General features: G+C 33.1%; 1 protein-coding gene across 7 annotated transcripts in view; it reads left to right on the forward strand.

Moving 5' to 3' along the window:
- Positions 1–18,096, forward strand: part of LOC144966316 (exocyst complex component 6B-like) — a 32,893-nt gene extending 14,797 nt beyond the window's left edge. For 4 of the 7 annotated variants that reach the window (XM_078902559.1, XM_078902563.1, XM_078902561.1 and 1 more), the window contains 13 exons: positions 862–933; positions 1,881–1,930; positions 3,076–3,229; positions 4,030–4,139; positions 4,455–4,566; positions 4,995–5,074; positions 6,695–6,749; positions 7,517–7,589; positions 8,646–8,752; positions 15,484–15,625; positions 16,109–16,182; positions 16,819–16,931; positions 17,454–18,096. In XM_078902559.1, coding sequence (XP_078758685.1) covers positions 862–933; positions 1,881–1,930; positions 3,076–3,229; positions 4,030–4,139; positions 4,455–4,566; positions 4,995–5,074; positions 6,695–6,749; positions 7,517–7,589; positions 8,646–8,752; positions 15,484–15,625; positions 16,109–16,182; positions 16,819–16,931; positions 17,454–17,580 — 1,269 coding nt within the window. In that variant the 3' untranslated portion in view covers positions 17,581–18,096. Of the gene's footprint in view, positions 1–861; positions 934–1,880; positions 1,931–3,075; positions 3,230–4,029; positions 4,140–4,454; positions 4,567–4,994; positions 5,075–6,694; positions 6,750–7,516; positions 7,590–8,645; positions 8,753–11,137; positions 11,156–12,108; positions 12,142–15,483; positions 15,626–16,108; positions 16,183–16,818; positions 16,932–17,453 lie in introns of all 7 variants that reach the window. The other 3 variants (XM_078902558.1, XM_078902562.1, XM_078902560.1) reach the window with 2 other exon arrangements.
- The last annotated feature ends 6,161 nt before the right edge of the window (positions 18,097–24,257 follow it).

Here is a 24,257-nt window from a genome sequence, read left to right on the forward strand (position 1 = left end):
CTATTTTAATGTATTGTATTTATCACTCTTCTCTCCAATGATGCCCTTATTTTTTAAAAAATAATTAAATCTTCAGTTTGTCGAAGAGTTTCAGTCAATTTTTATAGAGCTCATTTACAGGTCTATTAAAAGAATAATGCTCACTTCCTGATTTTTTATGTACACAGGGCATCAGATGTCCCATACGTTATATATAAAGCTATTGATTTCATATAAAGCTATTAATTTCTATTGATTTCAATCCTCTTTTTTATATGGTTATTACTAAGAGTGTGGTGAAATGATTGTCTTCAGCTTTAAATTTTAAAGTAGTAATCAGTAGTAGTAATAGATAAGGCTTCATATTGAATATGGAAGTATTTTTAGGCTGGTTTCAAAACAAAATCAAAAACAAGAGAGGATATTCTTTAATAGTTTTTAAAAAATATGAACGAAAGGAGACATTCAAACAGTTAAATCTTTGATAATGAAATTACAAATATGAAAATCTTTATCTGTTTACTTTAATCTATACATATTATGTTTCCGTGCTGTTTGCAATTTGATGATAATTGAGTCAAAATTAATTTAAAAAAACAAAACAAAAACAAAACAAGTAGCACCTCTGCATGAGTAATTTAAAACTCATGCCCTTCACATTCTACCTGTTGAGTTAATATTGTATTCATAAGCTTAATTTTTTTCTAAATTTTTGGTATATTTTCAAAATCATCTATTCTCTTCCTGTTTAAAAAAGATTCATGTCTTTCTTATTCAATAGAAAGGAAGCACAAGCTTTGCTTATGTATTGCTATGTTTGAAATTGAATATGTAATATATACAATAATAGATCTGTTGTCTTTCTATTTTTTTATTTTACAGCAATCCTGCAAGGTGTCTAGTCTTATGCTGGAAGTGAAGAAATTAATAGTTTTATTTTGTCATACCCTGAAGGTAAGGGAACAATTTATATATCTTTTTAGTTATTCCAGAGGTCTTTAACCCTTTCACAGCAATACTAAATTTCTTTGAGTCCATAATCTTTCATCATTTATCTTTTCGTAACTATGTTTAACTACAGTAATAGCAACGTGATGTTGGCTTCATTGAAGCACATTGCTGCTGTTACAGCTTTATTGATAAACTAGTAAGCTATGATGTCAGGTTAAAGTAAAGTGTTTTCTCCCCCCCCCCCCCCCCCCTTTTTTTTTTTTTTTTACTTGCTTTCATACATTAATCACTCATAAGTTTTACGGTCACTGAGTATCCCACAAGATTATCAGATCTGAAATATTAATCGGTATTCAACCCATATTATACAACTTTTATTTTTTATCCATCATGGTATCAGTGCTGATGGTTTTCCTCGGATCCGCAGAAATCCGCGATTTTGGAGTCCAGAGGAGGAATTTCCTCCTTTTTAAAATTACATTTTCTCGAAACAATGTGCTAGCAATGAGAGAGTTGATGTGTGGTGGAACACATAGGTGCAGTTTCCCACTCTCCAGAAGTTAGCTAGAGTATCAATGATAGTCTATCATCTCAATTGCTCTAAAAGTGGGGTTTAGTGCAATAGAAATGGTGCTTAAAAGGCAATCGTTCAACATTTTCCTACTTTTTCACTTTTTGTCACCATCAGCACTGTGGTATGGAACATGTCACTGCATTATTTTCCTAATTGGAAATATCATATATCGTTATTAAAATATGAACAAAAAAATGACCAATACAATGCAGGAGAGTATATTAAGGACCAATGTACAAAGTGTGATGAAATGTTTGAAACCATGAATGAATGTCCTGATTGTCTCACACAACACGCAGACATCATTTTTGCTTTCAAGTGCTATCCAAATTTAGATTTGATGGCTTTAATGTGTTTCTTTTTGATGTCCCAACAGGGCTATGGATTCAGTGTTGGGAGGTTGTTAGAACTCTTATTAGAAATGAGGTCAGTGCTTTTCTTTCTGTATTTATTTATTTATTTATTTTTAATCTCATCCCTTGGAACTTGAAAATTTCCTTTCAGATTTTATCATAGAAAAAGGTTGTAGCACCTACAAAATCTGAAGTGTTTAACTAATATATGAAAGTTTTCCTAACATATACTTTATTAAGAACTGGTGGTTGTGAAGGCAACTGAAGAATAAAATGCTTATTTTAGGGTCAGCATGGCTCAGCGGTATAGTCTTTGCTTCTTAAGGTACTGAATTTGACTACCCGCCTCGTGTGGCCTTGAGCAAGTCACTTCGCCCTAGCTCACTATGCGGCTGATGCCTGGGTTATTCCAGTCTTCCCTTGGAATAGACCCTAAAGACAAATTTCACCTTGGGGATGATTAAAGGGAATTATATTATATATATATTATGTTATTTAAATTATCAATAGGTGTCAAATAATGTCACTGAAAAGCAAACAAAAAAAGTGTTTTCTATAGAGCGAATAGATTATTTGAAGTTTTGCATGTTTATTATTCATTATTGATGACAATGCAGTTCCATGGATCGTTTAAAAAAGCCCATTCTATTGGTTATTAAGGTGGTCATCGTAAAACTTCCTTAAATGGTTTTTGCTTTTTATCATCATATCACTATCATATCATATCATAAGAACTAATTAAATATAGTTAGTAAGTACTACAAGCTTCTCTTTAGTCAACTTACCTACTTACTTTGGCCTTTTGCCCCTAAATTGTCCATCAACGAAGGTCCTCTTTTTTTCTGTCATGTGCCATAATTTCCAAGCCTCTCCATGTCTGTCCCGAGCTCTGGGTGTCCGCTTCTACATCTCTTCTCCGGGTGTTCTTTGGTCGGTCCTTCTTTCGTTTACCCTGTGGATTCTTGGTCAAAGCTTGCTGGGTGATGCTTCCAGTATGACCAATCCATTTCCATTTTCTCTTCAACATTTCTTTTTCAATTGGTTGTTGGGTTTTTTTCTGCCACAACTCGACGTTGCCAATTTAATCTGGCCATTGTACTTTTAAAATCTTCACCAACATGAGTTGACAAAAGTTTGGGTTTTATTTATGACTGTTTTAATCAGTTAATACACATATTCATTTATTTTAATTTTTTTTTCTTTTTCTACTATGTGCAGGGACAGGTATAATGACATATTGTCTGAACAATGGGTTCAAATCTTCAATGACATATTTGCTGAGGATAACTATACTCCCATCTATTGTGACTCTCCAGAGGATGTCATGATGATTATGAATCAATTCCCCTACAAAGATCAAGATGTAGAGGAGGTAGTTACAACTCTTAACAACTTTAGTTCTTAGAATAAGTGATATAAATAAATACCTTAAAAAAAATCTAAATGCCTGATTTGCCATAAACAACGACAGATTTTGAATCTTCTGAGTACGATTTACCCCTGTGATTCTGATAAATGTATAGATGTCATTGTTACATTGTGTTTTCAAAATGTAACTATGTGGAAACTGACTCCTAATTTGTCAATTTAAAGTTTTGAATGATAATACCCAAAGTATCCTTGCTCCTGAAGATGATGTGAAATGCATTTTCAGACTCTCCAATGTAGATGCAGACTTAGAAATATCCTGTTTATTTTTTGTTTGCCATGTCCAGAAATTTTTAAATTTGCTTTGGCTCATATTGACATTTGCATCTTGTTTATCATTTGGAATGTAAATATCGATGTCCTCATGCGATCGCGGGTGGTTGGATGGGAGCATCACCCTTGAATCATATACCTATGATGTTCGCATGGGTGTACGATCCGATAGTGATGTCGTTTCTTCTTCTCTTTACTAGCCTATCCTGCTTCTTTGGTTTGTGATTGTATTTTTGACAGGGGATTTTTTTTTCTGTAAATCTTCTGCCTGTTTGTTCTTGGTTATTTATAATTTAGCTTATGATATCTTTAGGTTATGATTTTGATTTACATTTGTACTATTTTTGTTAGATTGCTTGTTTTTTTGTTTCAGCGGTCTCTCATATAACCTCAATTGTGTTGGAAGAGACCTAAAGCAACAAACAAACAAAAAAAACCTCATGCGATCATTTTCATTTATCAATATCACAGACTGAGTACCCAAGACAGTTTCCTTTTTCTCAATTTGTTCCAAGTATTTATATTCAAGTTAAAGAATACATCAATGCCTGCCTAAAGTTTTCTGGTGATTTACATTTGAGGTAAGCTTTTACTCGTTATTTTTGTGATATTGTTTTTTTAGTGGTGGGCTACTTAATACTAAAACCTATCAATTTTAATTATTTATTCATTATTGTATGGGTTTATTAACATTTTCATAAGAGTTAGTATGTAACATTCCTATCAGCCTAACTGTTGATCATAATCTTCTCTCTCTTTCTCTCTCTCTCTCTCTCTGTTTTTGTTTTTTTTTGTTTTTATCTTTATAAATGCATTTGTAGTTTTTAAGTACTATGGAATACGTTTTTGTATATAGATATAAAAGAGGATAAAAAAAAACTGCTTTTTTCTTTCAGTCACACAGAAATAGATGATATGATACGCAAGAGTGCTAACCAACTGCTGACTAAAACCTTGGCTGATTGCCTTTCCAACCTCATAAAAAACCCAAATCTTAGTCTTCTACAGGTGGGTATTGTATTTTTTCTCTCTCTTCTTCGTCTTATGAATCACTGTCAACATGGTTGACCCACACAATGAGTCACTCTTGATGTCTTTTATATTCCCATTTTATGTTTTTGTCTTTAATGTCTTATCTGGAAATGAGGTTACTTTGTCTTGCCCAACCATTTTTCATTTCTATTTTTTTTCTTTTTTTCTCAGTTCAATTATTTGAATGAGAAATTAGCTTTTTTGTTTTTGTGTATGATTTTTTTCTTCTTACTGGGAAGGCTTAGGTGGTGCAGTTGCAGGGCAGAAATCAACTATGAAAGTCCAAGACACTTTATTGCTTTTTTGTTGTTTTTTTTAAATTTAATTTATTATTTTTTTTAAATTAAGTGTTTAAGTCATCTGATCTCTATACTTGTTTATATTATTTTTGTGTAAATTCACAGCTGATACAGATTTCCATCAATATGAACTACTTAGAAAAGTCATGTGACTACTTAGAGGAGTACATCTCCAGTATAACTGGGTGAGTATGACTAACCTTTTTGTTACGTAAACATGGTTTGGCCATCAAATTTTAATTAGTTGATTCCTCTTGCTTTGTGAATGATTCTTACTGATTTTTATTCGTTATTGTATATATAGACGTCTATATATATATATTTTTTTATAAGAGGGCCACATTTGTATGTTTGCCTTTATATAACAATACTGTTATCTCGTTAAAGTACCATTAAAAAAAAAAGTAATACACAACCATGGTGACCGTGAATGATTTATTTTACATGTGTTACTATGGTAAAGTGTTTGGCTCACGTTGACCATAAGACAAAGTCCCCGACTTAAAACCTTTGTCGTGGTACCTTAGTGATAAGCCTTTGGTAATATTTATACAAGTACAAATACTAAACCCTCCATCTTCCTTTATGAGGCTGACAAAACATGTTGACCATCTGATGTCCTATTTTGTACATAAATAAATGCTGTCAAAGCTCGATAATAAAACCATGGGGTATTATGATTTGATGTAAATGAGATGTTTTGTGTATTGTTTAAAATAATGGGAATTGAAAGCTCTTTACAATCATGTAAAATGGAACAAGATATGAAGTGAATAGAAAAGTGCCAGAAGACAATAGAGAATAAAAATTTTTTCGCGGCGGTGGTGGGGTTTGAACCTGCGACCTTATTGGTACGACAACTCCGCCTGGCAGGTGAGAGCGTGGCTCTACCGTGTGAGCTATCCACGAACACTAAAATATTCGTTTCAAACTCAAAGTCATTACTAGATCCCTCTCTCACCCACTTCTTGAGACCGCCGATTCGTTCGTACACCACCATCGCGAATAATTTTGACCAGCAGTTAAGCTTAATAGCCAATATTCTCAACACAAACATATAACGTAGAAACGATTGAGACATTGAGTATGCTCCGGTGTATGGGGTGAATTTTTAATTCAGAAAAGTGAGTGGAGCAGGCACTTATGTTGGTAACAACAAGATATGAAGTGAATAGAAAAGTGCCAGAAGACAATAGAGAATAAAAATTTATTCGCGATGGTGGTGTACGAACGAATCGGCGGTCTCAAGAAGTGGGTGAGAGAGGGATCTAGTAATGACTTTGAGTTTGAAACGAATATTTTAGTGTTCGTGGATAGCTCACACGGTAGAGCCACGCTCTCACCTGCCAGGCGGAGTTGTCGTACCAATAAGGTCGCAGGTTCAAACCCCACCACCGCCGCGAAAAATTTTTTATTCTCTATTGTCTTCTGGCACTTTTCTATTCACTTCATATCTTGTTGTTACCAACATAAGTGCCTGCTCCACTCACTTTTCTGAATGTAAAATGGAATTAGGGTTATTGGGATGTTCATAAACAAATGCAGTGCAGATTTTAAAACAATTTTAAACTCAGTATCCTAAAATAAGCTAAACATGATCTGAGTGTGTCCAATATTTAATGACCGATAATTTATTTGTTGCTGCCAACATTTTTATCCTTTCACTCTTCCTTCTCTAGTTCCATTTCTTTAGCCTCCTCTTCCTCCTCCTTGGACTCCGTCCTGCTTCTGCTGATTCCCACCCTCCTCTTGTATTATTAATCAATTTAAAAAAAAACATTTTTATTGATTGTTTTCATTTCCAGAGCTGAAAAAGATAGTGTACATATAGCAAGATTACATGGAACCTCTATGTTCAAGGTACGGTTGGATTATCATTTAGAAATTGCTATGTCATTATTACAATAGAAATATCTTTAACAATTTTGAAGGGTTCACTTTTTACCAAGCTTTTGCATGAAAGTTTTATCATATGTATTAAATTTAAACACATTAACTCTTATTCTCTCAGTTATGCATGCTCTTGCTTCACTTGATCGTGACATGTCACGGCTATGCACATAATTGGTTTGTTTTATGGAAGATGAAAGTTTCTCAAAATCAAAAGCAGATTAATTTGGTCAAAGATTTTAGGTGTTTTGGCGAATTAATCTTATAACAATCAATACATGATATACCTGACTATGATGACAAACCTGGTATGGCACAGGTTTGTTTAGGAACAGAGCTGAATAACAGGATTGTATGGAAAAGGCCAGCTCTTATTTTTGACCTTTTAGTATTGAGCTCATCAAAAACAGAGTTTTCAAATTTACTTTGGCAATCTATCCTTAAGAAATCCTCGATAGATATAAATCAAAACATTAAAAAAGACACTGTCATTTATCCTCTGTCCAACTCTGTCAGTGGGTTTGAAGAAGAGGTATAACAAAACAATGCCTCTCTCTAAAATGAGAACTATTTTAAATTTTAAAACCTCAAAGGTTTATAGAACGATTACCATTTTTCTTCTTGATATCCAAGAATAATTATAACACATATTCAGTTGTCTTTTAGTAATTTAATGATTATGATTGTTGTTTCGTTTCTTTTTTTTTTCATTTTTTGACTTTTTTTTTCTTTCAAAGGACACAAGAAATGATGCAGAACAGCACATTTATCAGCAATTGAATGTCAAAATCGACGAATTTATGGACTTGGGTTAGTTTCTTAAAGATTTTCATTTTTTAAAAAAGAAACGAACAAATACCTTTAAGGGTTTGGTCTAGTATCATTCAACTGAATTATTTTGGGTAGCTTATTTTAGAATAATACATATATGTGATCGCCCATTTGTCCACTCATCTTTATTAATTGTAGTTTAAAACTTGCTGCCTCCAGGCCTAAGCTATCTTCTTTCTTCTTTTTCCTTTTTTTCTTTCTTCTTTCTTTCTCACTTTCTTAGTATCTTTTTTTTTTCAAAAATCTTTTTCCCAATACAAATGAGTCATACTTGGAATTGAACGTCAGCAATTAAGAAGAGATTGTTGATTAAAGATCTTGTTTTATTTTGTAGATAATAACGCGTTGAGCTAATAAAGGGATTGGACAGTCTAGCGTTATGTTGGTTTCACAAGCCAGGATAAGTTTTCATGAATGTCATCCCTTGCTTCAAATTTTAGGTGGGGCTGTTTTGGTTGCTAACAATTAAATTTATAATAATAGAAGAATTAAGCTTAATTTATATGTTTTTTTTTTTTGAAGGAGTTATTTTTTATTTATATTTTTGTTAGGACAATGGATAACATTTCTTAAAAAGTGACAAAAACTAAAATTTCATATTTCTGATGATTTTTTACTTTTGGTTTCTCTTTGATTTTTTTGGTTTTATGCTGTGATAACTTCTGGAAATTTACATTAGGTATTGCCATTGACTAATTAGTTTTGATATACGATCAAGCAAACAAAACAAGAGAGTAAAAGAAAAATGACATTCTTAGAAATAAATCAACAAATAGCCTTCAAGGCCAAGTACATAAAAACTTCTCTCATATCTCCCAATCTCTCTCTCTCTCTCTCTCTCTCTCTCTCTCTCTCTCTCTCTCTCTCTCTCTCTCTCTCTCTCTCTCTCTCTCTCTCTCTCTCTCTCTCTCTCTCTCTCTCTCTTTTTTTATGTGTTTATCTCTGGCTCACACTCTTCTTCCTCTCCCGTACTACCTTTGTTATGTGCCCTTTTATTCTCTGTAAATACTCCATGAGTTAATCATATACTTACAGCATCATATGACTGGACTGTGTCTGAAGCCAGAGGCCAGGCCAGTAGCTACCTCATGGATCTTGTTGCCTTCCTACAAAGTACCTTTATGTCTTTCACCAATCTGCCGGTAATTATCCTTCCTCTACTTTATGCCCAACACAATCTTTTGAGTTTTTAGCTCATTGTTGTCTAGATATGATTTTGGTGTATCTAGTGATGTATCGGTCGTCAAGTCTCATTGATATATTTAGAAATTTCTCTTCATTATGATGTTAAATTTTTTCCTCAAGCATGATATTTGTCTTGTTGATGACAAACATGTCAGCTGAGAGTTTTTTTGTTTGTTTGTTTTTTTATGATGATAGGGATTATTAATAGGATAGAGAGTCAAAAATGATGACTCAGGTTTAAAAGAGTTGCGGGAATTTTTTGTGGGCATATATGCAGGTAAAATAGTCTTAATTTCTTTTCAATTAAAACTAAAGTGACAAATAAACAAATGTTACTTATGAATAATAACGAATTAAAAATATAATCCTTGCAAATGATTTCAAATAAAAGAAGGGTATGACTGTAAAGTGGTAGTGGCTGACAGACTTTCCATTTCTCCTAATTGTAGCAGCAAAGTTAATTCAGACCAGAGGCGTAAAGATAAAAATTAAGATACTGTCCAAAACAAGTTATAAAGCAATCTCTTTTATGATCTTGGTTTACATGGAAAAAATATTTATATACTTTTATTGACACCTGCTTTCAAGAGTTGGACAAGATAATGATTTTAGATGAATAATTTTGTGAAAATACTAGAAATTTTAACCCCCCCCCCCCCTGCTCTTATTTCGAACAAAAAAAAAGGACAAGAAAATATAAATATTTTCAAATTCGAGTGTAACTCTATCTCATCAAAACATGGCGTTAAAAAGATGTATCTATAATGTGTAGAGTATTAAAATTTAATGCACCGGTTCCTTAAGAAGAAAACATAGTCTGCTTGAATGTATTACAGATCTTTGTATCAGAAAATTTTGCTCATGGTCATTGTAACTGAACAACACAACCAAATCAATCAGAGTAGCTCCCAATATGTTTTAAAACATTTTTTGATCCGTAATTCTTTCTGGCTTTTATGACCACAGCTGTGGATCAGACATTTTGTAAGCTTCATTCAGTTTATCAAATCAAGTTGTAATGACAAGATGCTTAATTTATATGTATTCACTTTAACTGCAGTCTCAGTCTATGCTTTTACAAGTAATTGATGAAATCAATACAGATAAGCCTTTAAAAAAAAAAACAAAAGATAAATGAAGATTAAATAAGTACCAAAATCTTCACTATACATTTGATCCTCTTGGCAGTAACTTCAAACAGTTTTGAAGTATGTAACGGTCACTAATCTTTGAGAATATTTAGTTACTTCATTTTCCATTCTATTTTCTTTAAACTGCAGTAACTCTTTATAATTATTATTTGAAAGTGAAATGAAGTGCAAAATGCTCAGGAATGCATAAACTATACTTTTTTGTTGTTTGTCAATAGACGTTCTTGATAGGGTTTTCCTATGCTGCTATACACGTTATCAGACTCTCCCTGCGTTTATCCTTTTTGCCATCCAACATTACCCTGTAATGTGTTCACTCCAATCTGTTTTGAGGATATTGGGTCTATTGTTCAAACACTAAAACATGACGTTAAGCGAGAAAGGTATGGCATATTGAAAAGTATTTAATTTGATCAAAATGTTTTGCACATATTAGAAAGGTAGTTCAGTTGTAGGGAATTCTGGTTAAAGTGCTAAATTGATTTCACTTGAAGTGCTTCGCAAGTAATTGTATTGTTACATTTTTGTTATTAATAAAAAATTATTTTATTGAGGAAATGGATCCGTAATGGGTATGGTTGGATTATTTGTTGATTACACTTCTTTCATTAAAGATTATTTAAGAAAAAATAGTTTGGACAAAATTATTATCTCTTTAGGCATTTAAAATCAATCAGAGAAACACTAAGAAATCAATTGTATAAGCAGCAGTAGTGTACCTATTCCAATGTGGAAGTCAAGTTTTATATTACAAAAAAATGCAAAATATAATTAGATTCAAAAGCAAATGCAATTCTGTTTGAAAAGGACTAGGGATTCACACAGAGAGCCTGACACTCCCTCTTCCACAATTATACCTGGACCTGATCGTATCTGTCTGGTTTCATCAAGATATTTCCTATAGTCAGCCACTGCCACTTAGAAATAGAACTTCAATAGAAATAGACTTAAAATATACTCAGCAGTTATCAGTTGTTCTTTTAACGACATTGTTTACATTTTAAATTCAATGATCTCTTTCTTTGCTCTTTTACTTGAAGAATGTTTTTTTAAAAACAGGAATATGCTTCCATTTTATATCTCATGGCATTTAGCCTTTTCAAATTGAAATATTTTGTTTTTAAGAATGCAGACAAAATCCTTTTGTCTTTTTATAAATTTAGCTTTTAAGCTGTGACTTTGTTTTAACAGACCATTCAGCGCGGCACAGTAAGTGGACAAATGTCCCTCGATAACACTCACCAAGTCCCCTTGTCAAATTTTTTCAAAGGCGATTTTCTGTCCTCTCCTACCTAGTCTGATATGCTCTGATGTTCCCTATGTCAGATTTGCCAACCTTTGCCAAATTGTCTATTTTGATATAAAGCAAGAAATTAAATTGCAAGAAAACATTAAAAAAACAACCCAAAAAAATATAAAACAGGACAGATCAAACTGTTTCCATAACAAATGGAATTAATTGGTTATTTTAACACAAAGATTTTTTGTTGTTGTTATTCGTAACAGGAGAGTCATGTCAGGTTCTCCAGTCCATTGCTAGTAAGATGAATGTTTTTTGATTGTCAAAAAAAAAAAAAAATCTGTTTCTGGATTAGATTAGATAAAATCAATTTACACGATAGTCATAAGGTGGCAAGTCTGTCATTTTAAAAGAGCTCTTGTGGTCTATAATGGCCAGATTTCATCCTCAAAATATCGAATTTTTATCCAGAGATTAATAGTTTTCTTTTAGAAGTTGACTTTGCTTACCTGATTCCCTGAATGTGTATTTAAACATACAATTGATTACAATAAGGATGAAATTATCGGTAGATGTTTACTATATGGAAGACTGTTGAGCATTCTTTTCCTGTGAAATTTGATATTCAAAGAAATCAAAAGGTTTTGAAATCACAAGGTTTTCATAAACCCTTATTTCCCTTTTATTTATTTACAATTAAGTTTATTAATTTTTTCATAAATCTTCAAGACTTTCAAATTTAAGAGCTTGTTTATGGATACACGTTCTTCATTGTAACATTGATCTGAATAAATGTATTAAAATTGAGTAGTGAGCAGGGAATAATTGTTTTGTGTTGATAATTTGTCAATGATTGTTTGCTAATAGTGACAGTTTTTGCCATTGATTATTTGTGTCATCATGTGTCATGACATTGTTTCAGGTGTTCCATTCCCAGTGGTCGAATTACGTAACTGTAAGGGAACATGCCTTGAACCCAATGTGTTTTTGAGTAGTTGCATGAATTCCTGGAATACCACTGCATGGTAACCTAAGGCATTTTCTGAAGAGCTGCATAAAAAAAAAAAAAAAATTCACATTAAAAGAATGTGTGATAATCTTATGTTTCCTGTGAACTATGACAAGTACTCATTTTTGATGGATGACTCAACAAAAAAATGCACTGTTGATTTCATTTCATGACTGATGTTTGACTTAACATTCTTATGTCAACAGGAAAATTGATAGAAGTTCTTTTATTTTCAGATTTTTCTTAAACTTTTCTTTTTTTTCATTTTTTTTAGTACAGATTATTTGTATTTTCTTACTTTTCTTTATTTCTTTCTTTTAAATTTAAAAAGAAATATTTAGATAGGTGCATGTTTATTATTATGTTTATTGAACTGCGACCCAAAACATTTTCACATGATTTATTTTTTGCTTTTTAAAAGAATATTTTGTTAAATTTTTAACGTGTATTAACAGTTTTATGATGTACTTTGATTGACTGGACTTTTATAGATGTTGAACTTTGCAACATAACTTAGTCATGGTTGTGCAATAAAATTAAATAACAATAACAGATATCTCCATGTTTATTGTGTGAATGAACTTTTTTTTCACTTCGATAGACTTTCAACGTATGGCAGTTTAATCAAATGATTCTTGTTTCATAGAGGGCATGGAATTTGTGTGGCTGACGGTGAATCTTATATCAGAATGCAATTAAAGTGTGATGTAATATGCATAATATATCAATGCTCAAATAGAGACCATATTTTGTAGGTTTGACATTTTTATTTTTAAAACTGATCCTAAACACCCGTGAAAGACAGACTGGAAATGTTTGGGCTCTTTGTGTGAATGAAGGTCCCGATAACCTACCACCTTTTCTCTAATTTGTACAAAACCATTCCCACCCAACCTTTCTCTTCCCACGTCTGTGCTTGTACCTATCATCAATTTTAGTTTATCAAGATAGATTTTAAAATTTTGTTCATCTTGGAAATTATTTGGATTTTATCCAGTCGTACATCCTCATATGATGTTGACATAGGTTTATGTGATGTGAACATTGCTGTCATTGAAATTCTGAAAAAGTGGGTATGAAACAATGCCAGGCAAAGCAGAAAGAAAAATCAGTCGGCCTCTGTGTTAGACACACTTTTTCAAATCTTTATCTTTCACCAGTGCCTGCTCCCTAATTTGACACTATAAATGAAATTAATATTTTAAACTAGTCATAATATGTGTCTATCTGCAAGCTACCTTGAGTTTTAACTTTTTGAAGTGTTGTTGTCCTAGGTTTTGTTTGTATTTGTAATATTTGTCACTAAAAATATTACTATATATGTCTGTGTTGTGGCGCAAGTTATTAAGAAGATTTCTTTGCATTCTTAGTAGACAGTATCTTGAGGAGCAAGATCTAATATGATTCATGATTTGCTTTTTTTTTTTCTTATTTAAACCTAGTCAAATGATAAAGTTATGATTAGGGAAGTCTACACCCAATGTCATGGGTCTATATTCGAATGTATCCTTAGGAACCAAAAATAGAGGATGCTTGTAGGATTCAAAAAAAATAATTGATAGCCTTTTACCCACTCAATACTATTCATCTGGTGTTGATGAAAAATTGCTAACTTGTTCACGGGTGCAAGATTTCCGGCTTAATCCAGATTTCTGGGTTTTGGCATCTAGATCATCTTTCAAAATAAGTTTCAGGCTTTTTGAATTTGTTGGAATTGGATTTCAGGCTTTTTTTTTGGCCTAACTGACTTGCACCCATGCATGTTTTGACTTTCCAAATAAGTTTCATTGATCATGGTCTATGACCTCATCATACTCTTTGGTTAGGTTCATGAATACAGGCCGTTACGCTGGAGATAGAATTACTTGTATAAAATGGCCTAAAATGAATTGAATAGATTGCATCATACAGATCGAATAACCCAAATTGTTATGGTTTCAGTGTTGTAATGAGGGGAAAACCCCCTCTCAAATCAGTGCAAAATATTGCAAAATTATGACAATGTTAGATTAAGCGCATAATTGCATCCAGTTATCAGACTTGTAAATATACGCAATAAGATTGTATCCCATCTCTCTCAAGCATTACTCTATGTGAAATATAAATGCAATGATAGGTTGAGAACCACCTGCCCATGTCGAATATTCTCAATATTGTCCTGTTAAGTGCCAATCTAGAGTGATCTGTGCAAAAAATATGAATTGCTAGTTGAAAAAGTGTGTTTTACCTTGAATTTCCCTTACCAGCATGTGGACTTTCCAACCGTCTTTTTCATGTCATGTCATTAACAAACACACTCTGAATGTTAGTAGTACAGTGATTGTCCTGTTTGTTGATAAATGCTTCTCTTATGTTTTCAGCCAAACATTCAAAAAGATTTTTTTTTTTTTTTTTAATTTTTAAAAATGTTTGTCATTTGTCGCCATCTGTTCTTTTGCATTTGTAATGGTAATGTTTTTATTTAAGAGCTCACCAATAGTAATAATAATGAAGATGATATAATATAATTATAATGATGATAATGATTATGATGGCGACGATTTATTAATAGACAAAAGGAAACAATCAAGATGTTTCCATTTTATGATAGTCTGAAATCTTGAAATTCTTTTCTCATTCTAGTTTTGAAAATTATATTGAGATAAAATCAAGACCTATTAGATGAGATGCAAAATTATTAAAGCATATATCTATAAATTTCTGGAGGCTGGTGTAGAAATACACAAATAGACATACATGCACGTACACATACACACTGCTGACTTGTCTCAGCTTTTATGGACAACAAATGAAATGTTTGAACATTCCTGAATGACAAACCCACCCTCTGCTCAGTCAGGATATCAGCTTAACCTTTTTATGCCTTAGAAATACCATTCCCTTCCCAGTGCAAAAATGTCACAAACCCTCTTAGTAATTCAAGCGGTTTTAATGTTCTTTTCTTTAGTTCTAATTTATTAAGCATAAGTGTAAACTAGACTTGTGCTCAGATTTACTCCATTCGTGAAGTTACTAGCATGAGGTTATTTACTGGAATTGAACATTGTTACTTTTTAAAAAGACATGTCAAATGAGAGAGTACTTGTGATTGTGTATTTGCCAGGTTTAAACCAAATGATTTTGATTTAAGTAAATCAACATAATATAATTTGCATCCTTTGTATTATCCCCTGCTCTGGGATTTCATTGATATAACATTTTTTAGCAAATATACTTAGGTTTGTGTCAAGTTTTACATACTCACATTATTATTTCAGAAATAAATCTGTTTATCTGTTTTATTTTCAGGAAAAAGTGGCCAAAACTGCCTGCATGTCAGCCTGCCAACACATCTCATCTCGTTTGATGGCACTTCTGTTGGATAATGAGATCAGACAGCTTTCTATGGGGGCTGTACAACAATTTAACCTGGATGTTTTGCAATGTGAACGTATGTTGCCACTTCATGCAATTTTCAAATAGAAAAGGAATATTTCGATAATGTGTTAAATCTCCAAGTCAAACACTAGGATACATTTGGGTATATAAAGTTGTATTCTAAACATATAATAAAGTTGATGCTAATCAAGGTTGGTTTGTAGCGTGGACACAGTGAGGATATATTGTATGCTTTGTTTCAGTCTTTTTTTATCTTTTTATTAGTGGTCGTTAAGAAATAAAGTGGTGCTGTAGATGGCCTCGGATATTGAAAAAAAAAATGTAACACTCTCCATTATCTTTTCAAACTCTCAATATTTTGCATAGCTCCTATTGTTTGAAAGGCAAATGATTGTATGAAAATTATTTTGGACACTTTTTGTAGTAGGAGACAAATTTGGTTGAAGTTGCTCTAAGAGTTCCTTGAAAAAAAAAACATATACAAAGCTTCCTCGGGTGATCAATGAATGCAGCAATCTTTCGTTTCTTTCCATAGAATTTGCTGCATCAGAACCTGTGCCTAATTCAAATGATGGGACGTTACAAATGGCTTTCACTGATTTGAGACAGGTAGGAATGAAGAGGATAATGTAGAAGGAATGGACATTGATACTATGTATCGGAGGAAAAAAAAAATATGGAAATTATTCGTTGTGAAATTTTAATGCAGCAATCAGTGATTTGTAAGCAGTTATTGAGACATCTAGCCAAGTCATGCAAAGCCTGAAATGTATGGACATAAGTCAAACTTATTTTTTAAAAATGCAAGTTGATGCTAAAATTTGAAATAGAATTAGATTTTCTCAAAGCTTTACATTTTTGATAATAGGCAAACATCTTTATATTAATTAATTTGAAAGTGGTTTAGATAAAGATATTTTTCTCCAGGCTCTAAAATAGGATTCAGTTTTCAAGTGACATTGTGGAATTGGTTAACATTATTAGAAACTGAATTTTGTCTCAATTACAAAAGCAGTTATATTTAATTTCATGGTACTAGTACTTTTATAAAGATTAGCCTTAGTTTTGGCAGCAGCTGGCTGAAATACCACTGATTGAGTTTTGGTAGCACAACTTAATACCGCAATCTGGGTGTAGCTTGGAATAAAGTGGCATGCCCATATCCACTTAATTTTTAGTCTTGCCAAACTTATTTATATGAGTAAATTAATAATTTTATAAAGGTCAACCCATTTTTTTCTTCAGCTGCTAGACCTGATCATTAATTGGGACTGGTCGGAGTATCTGGCAGATTTTGGCAAACAAAAGGCACGCTACCTCAGAGTACCCAGACACACTGCAATCAGTTTGCTGGAAAAGTAATTACCCTACCAATTGTCCTATTTTATTTGTTGTTGTTTAATTGTTGTTATCATTATGAATTTTCAAAATCTAAACAAAAAATGAATTTTACATATTTCCATAATTTTGGACTTAGGGTAATAGTGGTTCTGTTTTTACTCATTTTATCGCATTTATGTTTCTTCTATTCAACTCACAGTTTTAACTGCCACTTTGAATGGCTTTAATGCCCATTTCGCTTAGAGAGATACTAGCCAGAATGACTGGATGTGACTATGGATGTGCAATTTAAAAAAAAAATGTTGTTCTTAACAACACAGTAGTTAATACTAGGTGGGTTCTTTTGACCTCCCATGGTGTGCAGGAGATCACTTGCTGCATCTTCTACCCCCCTATATCTGTTTCCTGAGTTGCTCTGTCTTTGTCTTTGAATGGGTTTTCTCTTTGAAAAATATATTTCGAAATCAATTATTCTCATATATATATATTATTATTGTCTGGGATATATGATGATCTTTTTGTTCCTATCTCTTCTCCAGATTAAACAGTTTAGACAAAAAGAAAAACAACCTTTTTACTGCCTTAAAGAAGAATGAAAGGGACAAGAAGAAATTGATAGACACAGTCCTGAAACAGCTAAGGACGTTGGAGAATGGTTCAGCCTGAGTCAAATACAACAATTATGGGGGGAAAACACATACTATTAAATATTTAGAGGAGTGTTTTATGATGAAAATGAAATGTGAAGGGAGGATAACTTGATTAATGGGGTCCCCTTCTCTCATTATGTCAAGTTTGCAGACCTGCCAACCTGAAATTTAAAAATTCGTAGTTTTAGGAGACTAAATCAGAAGAGCTACAGTCGCCAATTCAGCCTGACAATGATGAAACCACTTCAAAAGCCTTAGAATTATGTACTCTGGCATCAACCTTCATTTCAATAAGTTTTAATAACAGAGATGCTTATGAAGTTCTCTACAAATTTTTTGTACTTGTAGACGGGTCTGAGTTTGTTGGTGAAAGATGGGGTAATTTAACTCTGATGGAATAAGTATGTTCAGGCAAGAAGTTATGGTGGTGGAAGATGAAAAGTTCTTGTAAAAGCGCACCGGTGAAATATTTCCGGCTTAACAGGATTTCTGGCTTTTAAAAATTCTTTTATTTTTTTTTTTTTTTCCAGCATCTAGATCACTCCGACATAATACTGTTTAAAAGCAGTGGGTCATATTTAAAAATAAGTATAAGATTTTGAATTTGTTGGAAATGGATTTCAGGCTTTTTTGGCCTAACCTACTTGCATCTATGATTAAAGTGGTAAATAAAAGAACATACTGAACAGGCATTTTGTATTGTATAAGGGGTGGCTTTGCTTCGACTTGCATCTGTTTCTGGTAAAAGCAGCAGAGAATTTGCAAAGTGATCCAAGTAATTATATGTGATCCACCACCGTGATGGATGTGAGTTCAATGCTGAAAATATAAATTTAGGGTTATACTCTTCTTTGATTGTACTCTTCATTAATTAAAGAGAATGAATGTAATTACTTCATCTGCAAAAGGCTGAAACGGCCCATTTTCAATGATTTCAATCTTAAAATTTACATCAAACTTCACTCCGACATAATACTTGATAGAAGCAGTAGTTTATGTATATTAATTCATCTTGTTGTTAAATGCAACTATGATTGTGGCCTGATATGTAGGCTCTTTAGTCGTTGTACAGGGAAAGAGTTGGAATGTTTTCAGGCTGGTTATTGTTATCAGGGCTTGGACTCTTGTTCTAAACTGAATGCTGCCTAAATTATTTATTACTATCTATTCCTTCAAACGGTAGTCGTGATCAGTTTTCATTGAAGTCTGTTAGAGGGGGGAAGGGCAATGTTAGTGACTAGTTTGGTTTGAAGTGTTGTGTCTTGATTTATATTTCCCAGAATATAGTATGATACATGTATTGTAAGTAACAACTTTCATAGTTTTTTAACCAACCACAGAATTTTCAGTCGAAGATGTTAAGCTTTTTCCTGTGGTAGGATGATGATGTAATGGAGGTTTTTTTAATGTATATTTTACTGGACAATGTCTTTCACTTTGCTATCGTATCATTTGCTAAATGTGGATATTTTAGTCTGCTGTGCTATACTCTGCAATTAATGTGAATCGTTTTCTAAGGGGAAAAAGAGGACAATCACAAATAATACTGAAAAGCTGTAAAATGCAATGGGAGGAATATTGTTTTGAGATTTTGTTTCTTTGCACGAGGTTATGAATAAGTAAGAGAAAAAAAAAAACAAAACAAGAGGGATGGGTGAAGAAGAAGGAGAGAGAGAGAGAGAGAGTGTAAATATGTGTGTGTGTGTGTGTGTGTGTGTGTGTGTGTGTGTGTGTGTGTGTGTATGTTTACATTCACTATGGAGCTTTCCTGACTGCATTGTCAGACATGTGTTTGATGCTTTCATATGCAAAATTATTGTTATCCAAGATCACCATATTGTTGATATTATAAATGGTGTAAAAAAAAAAATTGAAATGCTTTCCGTTTTGTTATTGCAATATTTATTTTGTAACCATTTGTACATAAATCCAAACTTTAACACTTTATTGATACATGTAAAACGACCATCATTTAACTATCATATGTGAAAATGTAAAAAGGTCCTATTCCCCATTAATTCAGGGGGAATTGAGTATTTCAAACTTTATTACTCAGCTCTTAGTCATTTATGTCATTAAAGAAAAATATTGACCCTTAGATAGTGTCTGCAACTAGCTAGTCTGTATTGGTAGCATTTAATTGTGATATAGTTACTACCTATAGTTCATTGTGGGTAGTTGATTTTCTACTGATAGGTTCTTTTCTATCTCCTCAATCCTCTTAATCTTGCTTATCTTCTGTCATCTTTATTTTGCTAATGGCTGTTAAGACTGACTATAGACACGAGGCTGGATGGAGTGCCTGACCTCCCATGGTGGGCAGGGAGGCTCATACTCAGAGCTGCCAACCTACCACAAAAAATGCGTAATTGTACACATTTTCAGCGATTGTACGCATTTCCCCCAAGATTGTACCCATTTTCACCTTGGTGACCAATTGGATATTCATATATTTTTTTGACCAATTATGATCTTCATGCTGGAAGGTAGAATTCTGAAAGGATTGGATTATAGACTTGGTAACATCATTGTTGCTGCAATTGAGCTTGTGCGGTGTGACTTTATGTAAGTTTACCTTCCTCTTACTTTCACAATGGTTAGTTTCCATCGTTTTCAGGATTGTACCCATTTTTATGAAATCTTCCCCATTTTGAGGTCCCATTTTACACATTCTCATCAGATGGGGTTGGCCTCTCTGCATACTGTGTCTTCTATCCTCCTATCTCTGTATTCCAACATGCTTTCTGTCTTTTGTCTTAGAATGAGATTACTTCGGTTTGTCTTGGCCGTGGCCAGATAACCTGGCTGTAGGGAAACAGTCAAGTGTATAGTTAGAATTTTGGGTGATGATAATTTTTTGGCTTCTAAATCATCTCTCTGTTGTTATGCACTGTTTTTATTCTTTTGCTTTACATATATATTATGATTTGTAAACATTTGAGTGTATTCCTCTTAGTGGGACCCGTGCTTGTGTCATTTAGGTGGTCTCAAACTAAGTACCCTGACAGTGTGCTTTGGAATCTACATCTGTTCCTTATTTGAACCAATTCCCCTTTGTCTTACTTTTTCTTGGGTGCCTTGATTGTCAATCTATAATTTTTGACTATTCCATTTTCTTCTTTTTATTTTTACTGGCACTGATATAACCTAAAAGGGGTCACAAGTGCCGTAAAACCCTTAAAAACAAACAACAAAACTTTATTATTTTACAAAAGAATGCCATCAAAATCTGCCTTTTGCATACCAGCTAATTCTCTTGAGCAGTTGATAAGACAATGGGTAGGATGTCTTCTATTTCTCTGGGGCATTCTCTCCTTGTTCTGGAATGAAACATTTGCCTGGGCTATGGCTGGTATCTTTTAGTATAGATAGTATGCTCTTGGATAAGAAGCTCATAACATTGCCACCTGGAAGTATAGCGGACCAACACACAAAATTATGTGTACCCATGAACGTTTATAGTCAGGTTAATACAGTTCAGTGAGCATTACTCATAAACGCGGATGGCAAAAAACAATAACAAAGACTTGAGTGATGTCATCTTCGAACTATCTATGGGGTATTTGGCAGATATGCATTAAAAAAAATAGTTTTTGTCTGTGATAGATTTTTAAAAATTGTAAATGATATGCGAATGCCCGGATGCACATGTGTATGGGAGTGTGTGCATATATTTTGGTTGTTAGAAACCATCTGATTGTTGGTGAACGTCCCATACCCTTGTATTAGTCTTTAGGTGGCTTTGGGCTGAATGGGCTCATTGAATGAATACTGCTGGGATCACCTTTTGTTCTTTACTTGAACTCTTTCCCTTTTCCTTTTTTTTTTGTAGGCGTTTGTGACCAAAAGCACTGACTGATCTACTATGATTTGTGTGACGTCCTGCTTGTTATTACTACCCATATTATTTTTTCCTATTTATATGACTTGAAAGATTAACTCACTCAGTGCGGGTGGTTGGATGGGAGCATTACCCTTGAATCATATACCTATGATGTTCGCATGGGTGTACGATCCGATAGTGATGTCGTTTCTTCTTCTCTTTACTAGCCTATCCTGCTTCTTTGGTTTGTGATTGTATTTTTGACAGGGGATATTTTTTTTTCTGTAAATCTTCTGCCTGTTTGTTCTTGGTTATTTATAATTTAGCTTATGATATCTTTAGGTTATGATTTTGATTGACATTTGTACTATTTTTGTTAGATTGCTTGTTTTTTTGTTTCAGCGGTCTCTCATATAACCTCAATAGTGTTGGAAGAGACCTAAAGCAACAAACAAACTCACTCAATCCTACAGATTGTTGCTACATTTCGAAATTGGAAAAAATGTATTAAAAATGAGCATGTGCATAGATAGTTATATTCAACTACCATTGGCATGCAAAAACTAAAAACATTACCTTTGATACTACGCCTATAATTTGTCTCAGAAAAACGTAATGAATACGCATGGGGTAAAAGTGGTAAAAGTGACCCGGGAAAACTACAGATATAGTTGGTGTTAGGGTTGAGTGAGTTAAGAAGCATAGCTGAACTGTCCAAAGCTAAAAGAACAATACAAATGGTTTATACTATCAAATGAGTACACTCTCGTTAGAAATTCTAGACATAATCCAAAGTGACTATTTCAATAGAATACTTGGAATTTATTTATTGTTTTTCAACAAAATGGGTTAAAAAAGGGAAGTTTATAATTTGTATAGAATTCGTTGGTGTGAACAAAACGACTTGTTTTATTTTCATTTAACAGGGTTGAACTTTCCCAATTTTGGAAATCCGGACCGAACATATCTCTTTAATTAGGTTGCTGTGCTGGGCAAGGTCTGATTGGTCGTAAAAATATTCCACCTTTAATCATCAATGGATATATTTTATTGTTCTACACATTTTGATTGAGTTGTAAACAGTTGTTTTGTTTTAATGGCAATTTGTGCATATTGTTTTAGCATTGATTATTCCCCTATTCCCTCATTCCAGTTTCTTCCTTTCTGTAAATAAAATATCATATTTATAATAGAATAGATTACATGATGTCTTTGCATGGAGTAGATGCTAGCTATTTTCTTTCTTTCTTTCTTTTTTTTTTTTTCTTTTCAAAATGTTAATTGATTTTAAAGTTTATTTTATTATTTTTTTTTTATTTTATATTTTGAAACATAACATTGTGCCTTGTAGTCTTCGATCAAGGATTTACCAGGAAGACTTTTAAGTAGAACTGGATATACCATAATTTGCCTCTAGCTACAGGTACAAAATAAATGGAAAAGGGGAATAGAATTAATTGTCAATGAGTTTGATTCATTTACTGGAGTTAAATGGATTCATGTTTACTTTTTTTTTCTCAGTTCATTTCACTCCCATTTAAATTATAAAATTAAACCGGTTTGACATGAAGATGCTTTACTACAACGCAGAAAAAGGTTGTGTGCTTGTTTGTATATTACGAGTATGTTAATGATAAATCCATCACATTCTAAACTTGTACTTGTACAGCACCCAAGTACTATTGTAGTTTGTGATTCTAATTAAGAATCTCCAATACTCGAGTGTGAACACTTAATTTTTTAAAAAAATTATCATTCTGCAACATCTCAGATTTTGGAATTGGATAGTATTTTCATTTATAACTGAAGTTGTTTCAGTTTTTTTTTCTCTCCCAGGGTCAGAACCTTTTTTTCTTCTCCTTTTAAATAGTTTCTCTCCCTCTTCTTCCAGTTTGGTTTGCTGAAACCTCCTGTCCATCATCTTTGTCTTTGAGAGAATCGTTTTTTAATACATATATATGACTAGACAGAACTTCCGGATTGATCTCACTAGTCACACTCCTATAGCGGGCAGGGAGGTACATACTGTGTCTTCTATCCCCTTATATCTGTTATCCAACATGCTTTCTGTCTTTGTCTCGGAATGAGATTACTTGGTTTTGTCCTGGCACTGGCCGGAATCCTAGCTGGGATGGAAACAGTCAAATGCATAGTTATTGTTTTGGGAGATGATATTTTTTTCCTTGTAAATCATCTCTCTGTTATGTTTTATTATTTTTATTTTGAATGTATAATGTAAGCATTTGAGTGTGTTCCTCTTTGTTGGATTTTGTGCTTGTGTCTGGATGAGACTTGTAGGTGATTTCAAACTAAGTACAATGGTGGTATGCTCTTGGAATCTACATCTGATCCCTATTTGTTCTCAATTCCCCTTTGTATTACTTTTTCTTGGGTGCTTTAATTGTAATTCTAGAACTTTTTACTATCCCATTTTCTTCCTTTTTACTGGCGCTGATATAACCTAAATGTGTTGCAAGCGCCGTAAAACCCTTAAAAACAAACAAAACATCACTAGTCACACAGATAGATTGCTTTTGGGATTTGATTTTCTCCCGTTTCAACTAGTCTCCATTCTTGCTTTTCCTCAGGATTCACCCCCCCCCCCCCCCCCAATATCCCGTTCATGACCGAGGTCACGTGTTTCAAGTAACTCCTAAAATTGAGTGTTGAGCCCAGAAGATGTATTTTTTATTTGATTTAAATGCTGTATTTAATATATTGGAAAAGTATGGAAATGAGAGAGGCAGAATGGATTCAAGCCATGTGGAATTGGCATTGACCTTAATTTTTGGAGATCCTGTGAGCTTGTCGGTTTCGAGGTCTGCATTAATTTTTAATTTTAAAAAAATTAATCCATAAAGTGATTTTTC

This window comes from Berghia stephanieae, chromosome 2 (assembly GCF_034508935.2).
Source record: "Berghia stephanieae isolate SIO BIC M18660-M18661 chromosome 2, UCSD_Bste_1.3, whole genome shotgun sequence".
NCBI classification, from domain to species: Eukaryota; Metazoa; Mollusca; class Gastropoda; order Nudibranchia; family Aeolidiidae; genus Berghia; species Berghia stephanieae.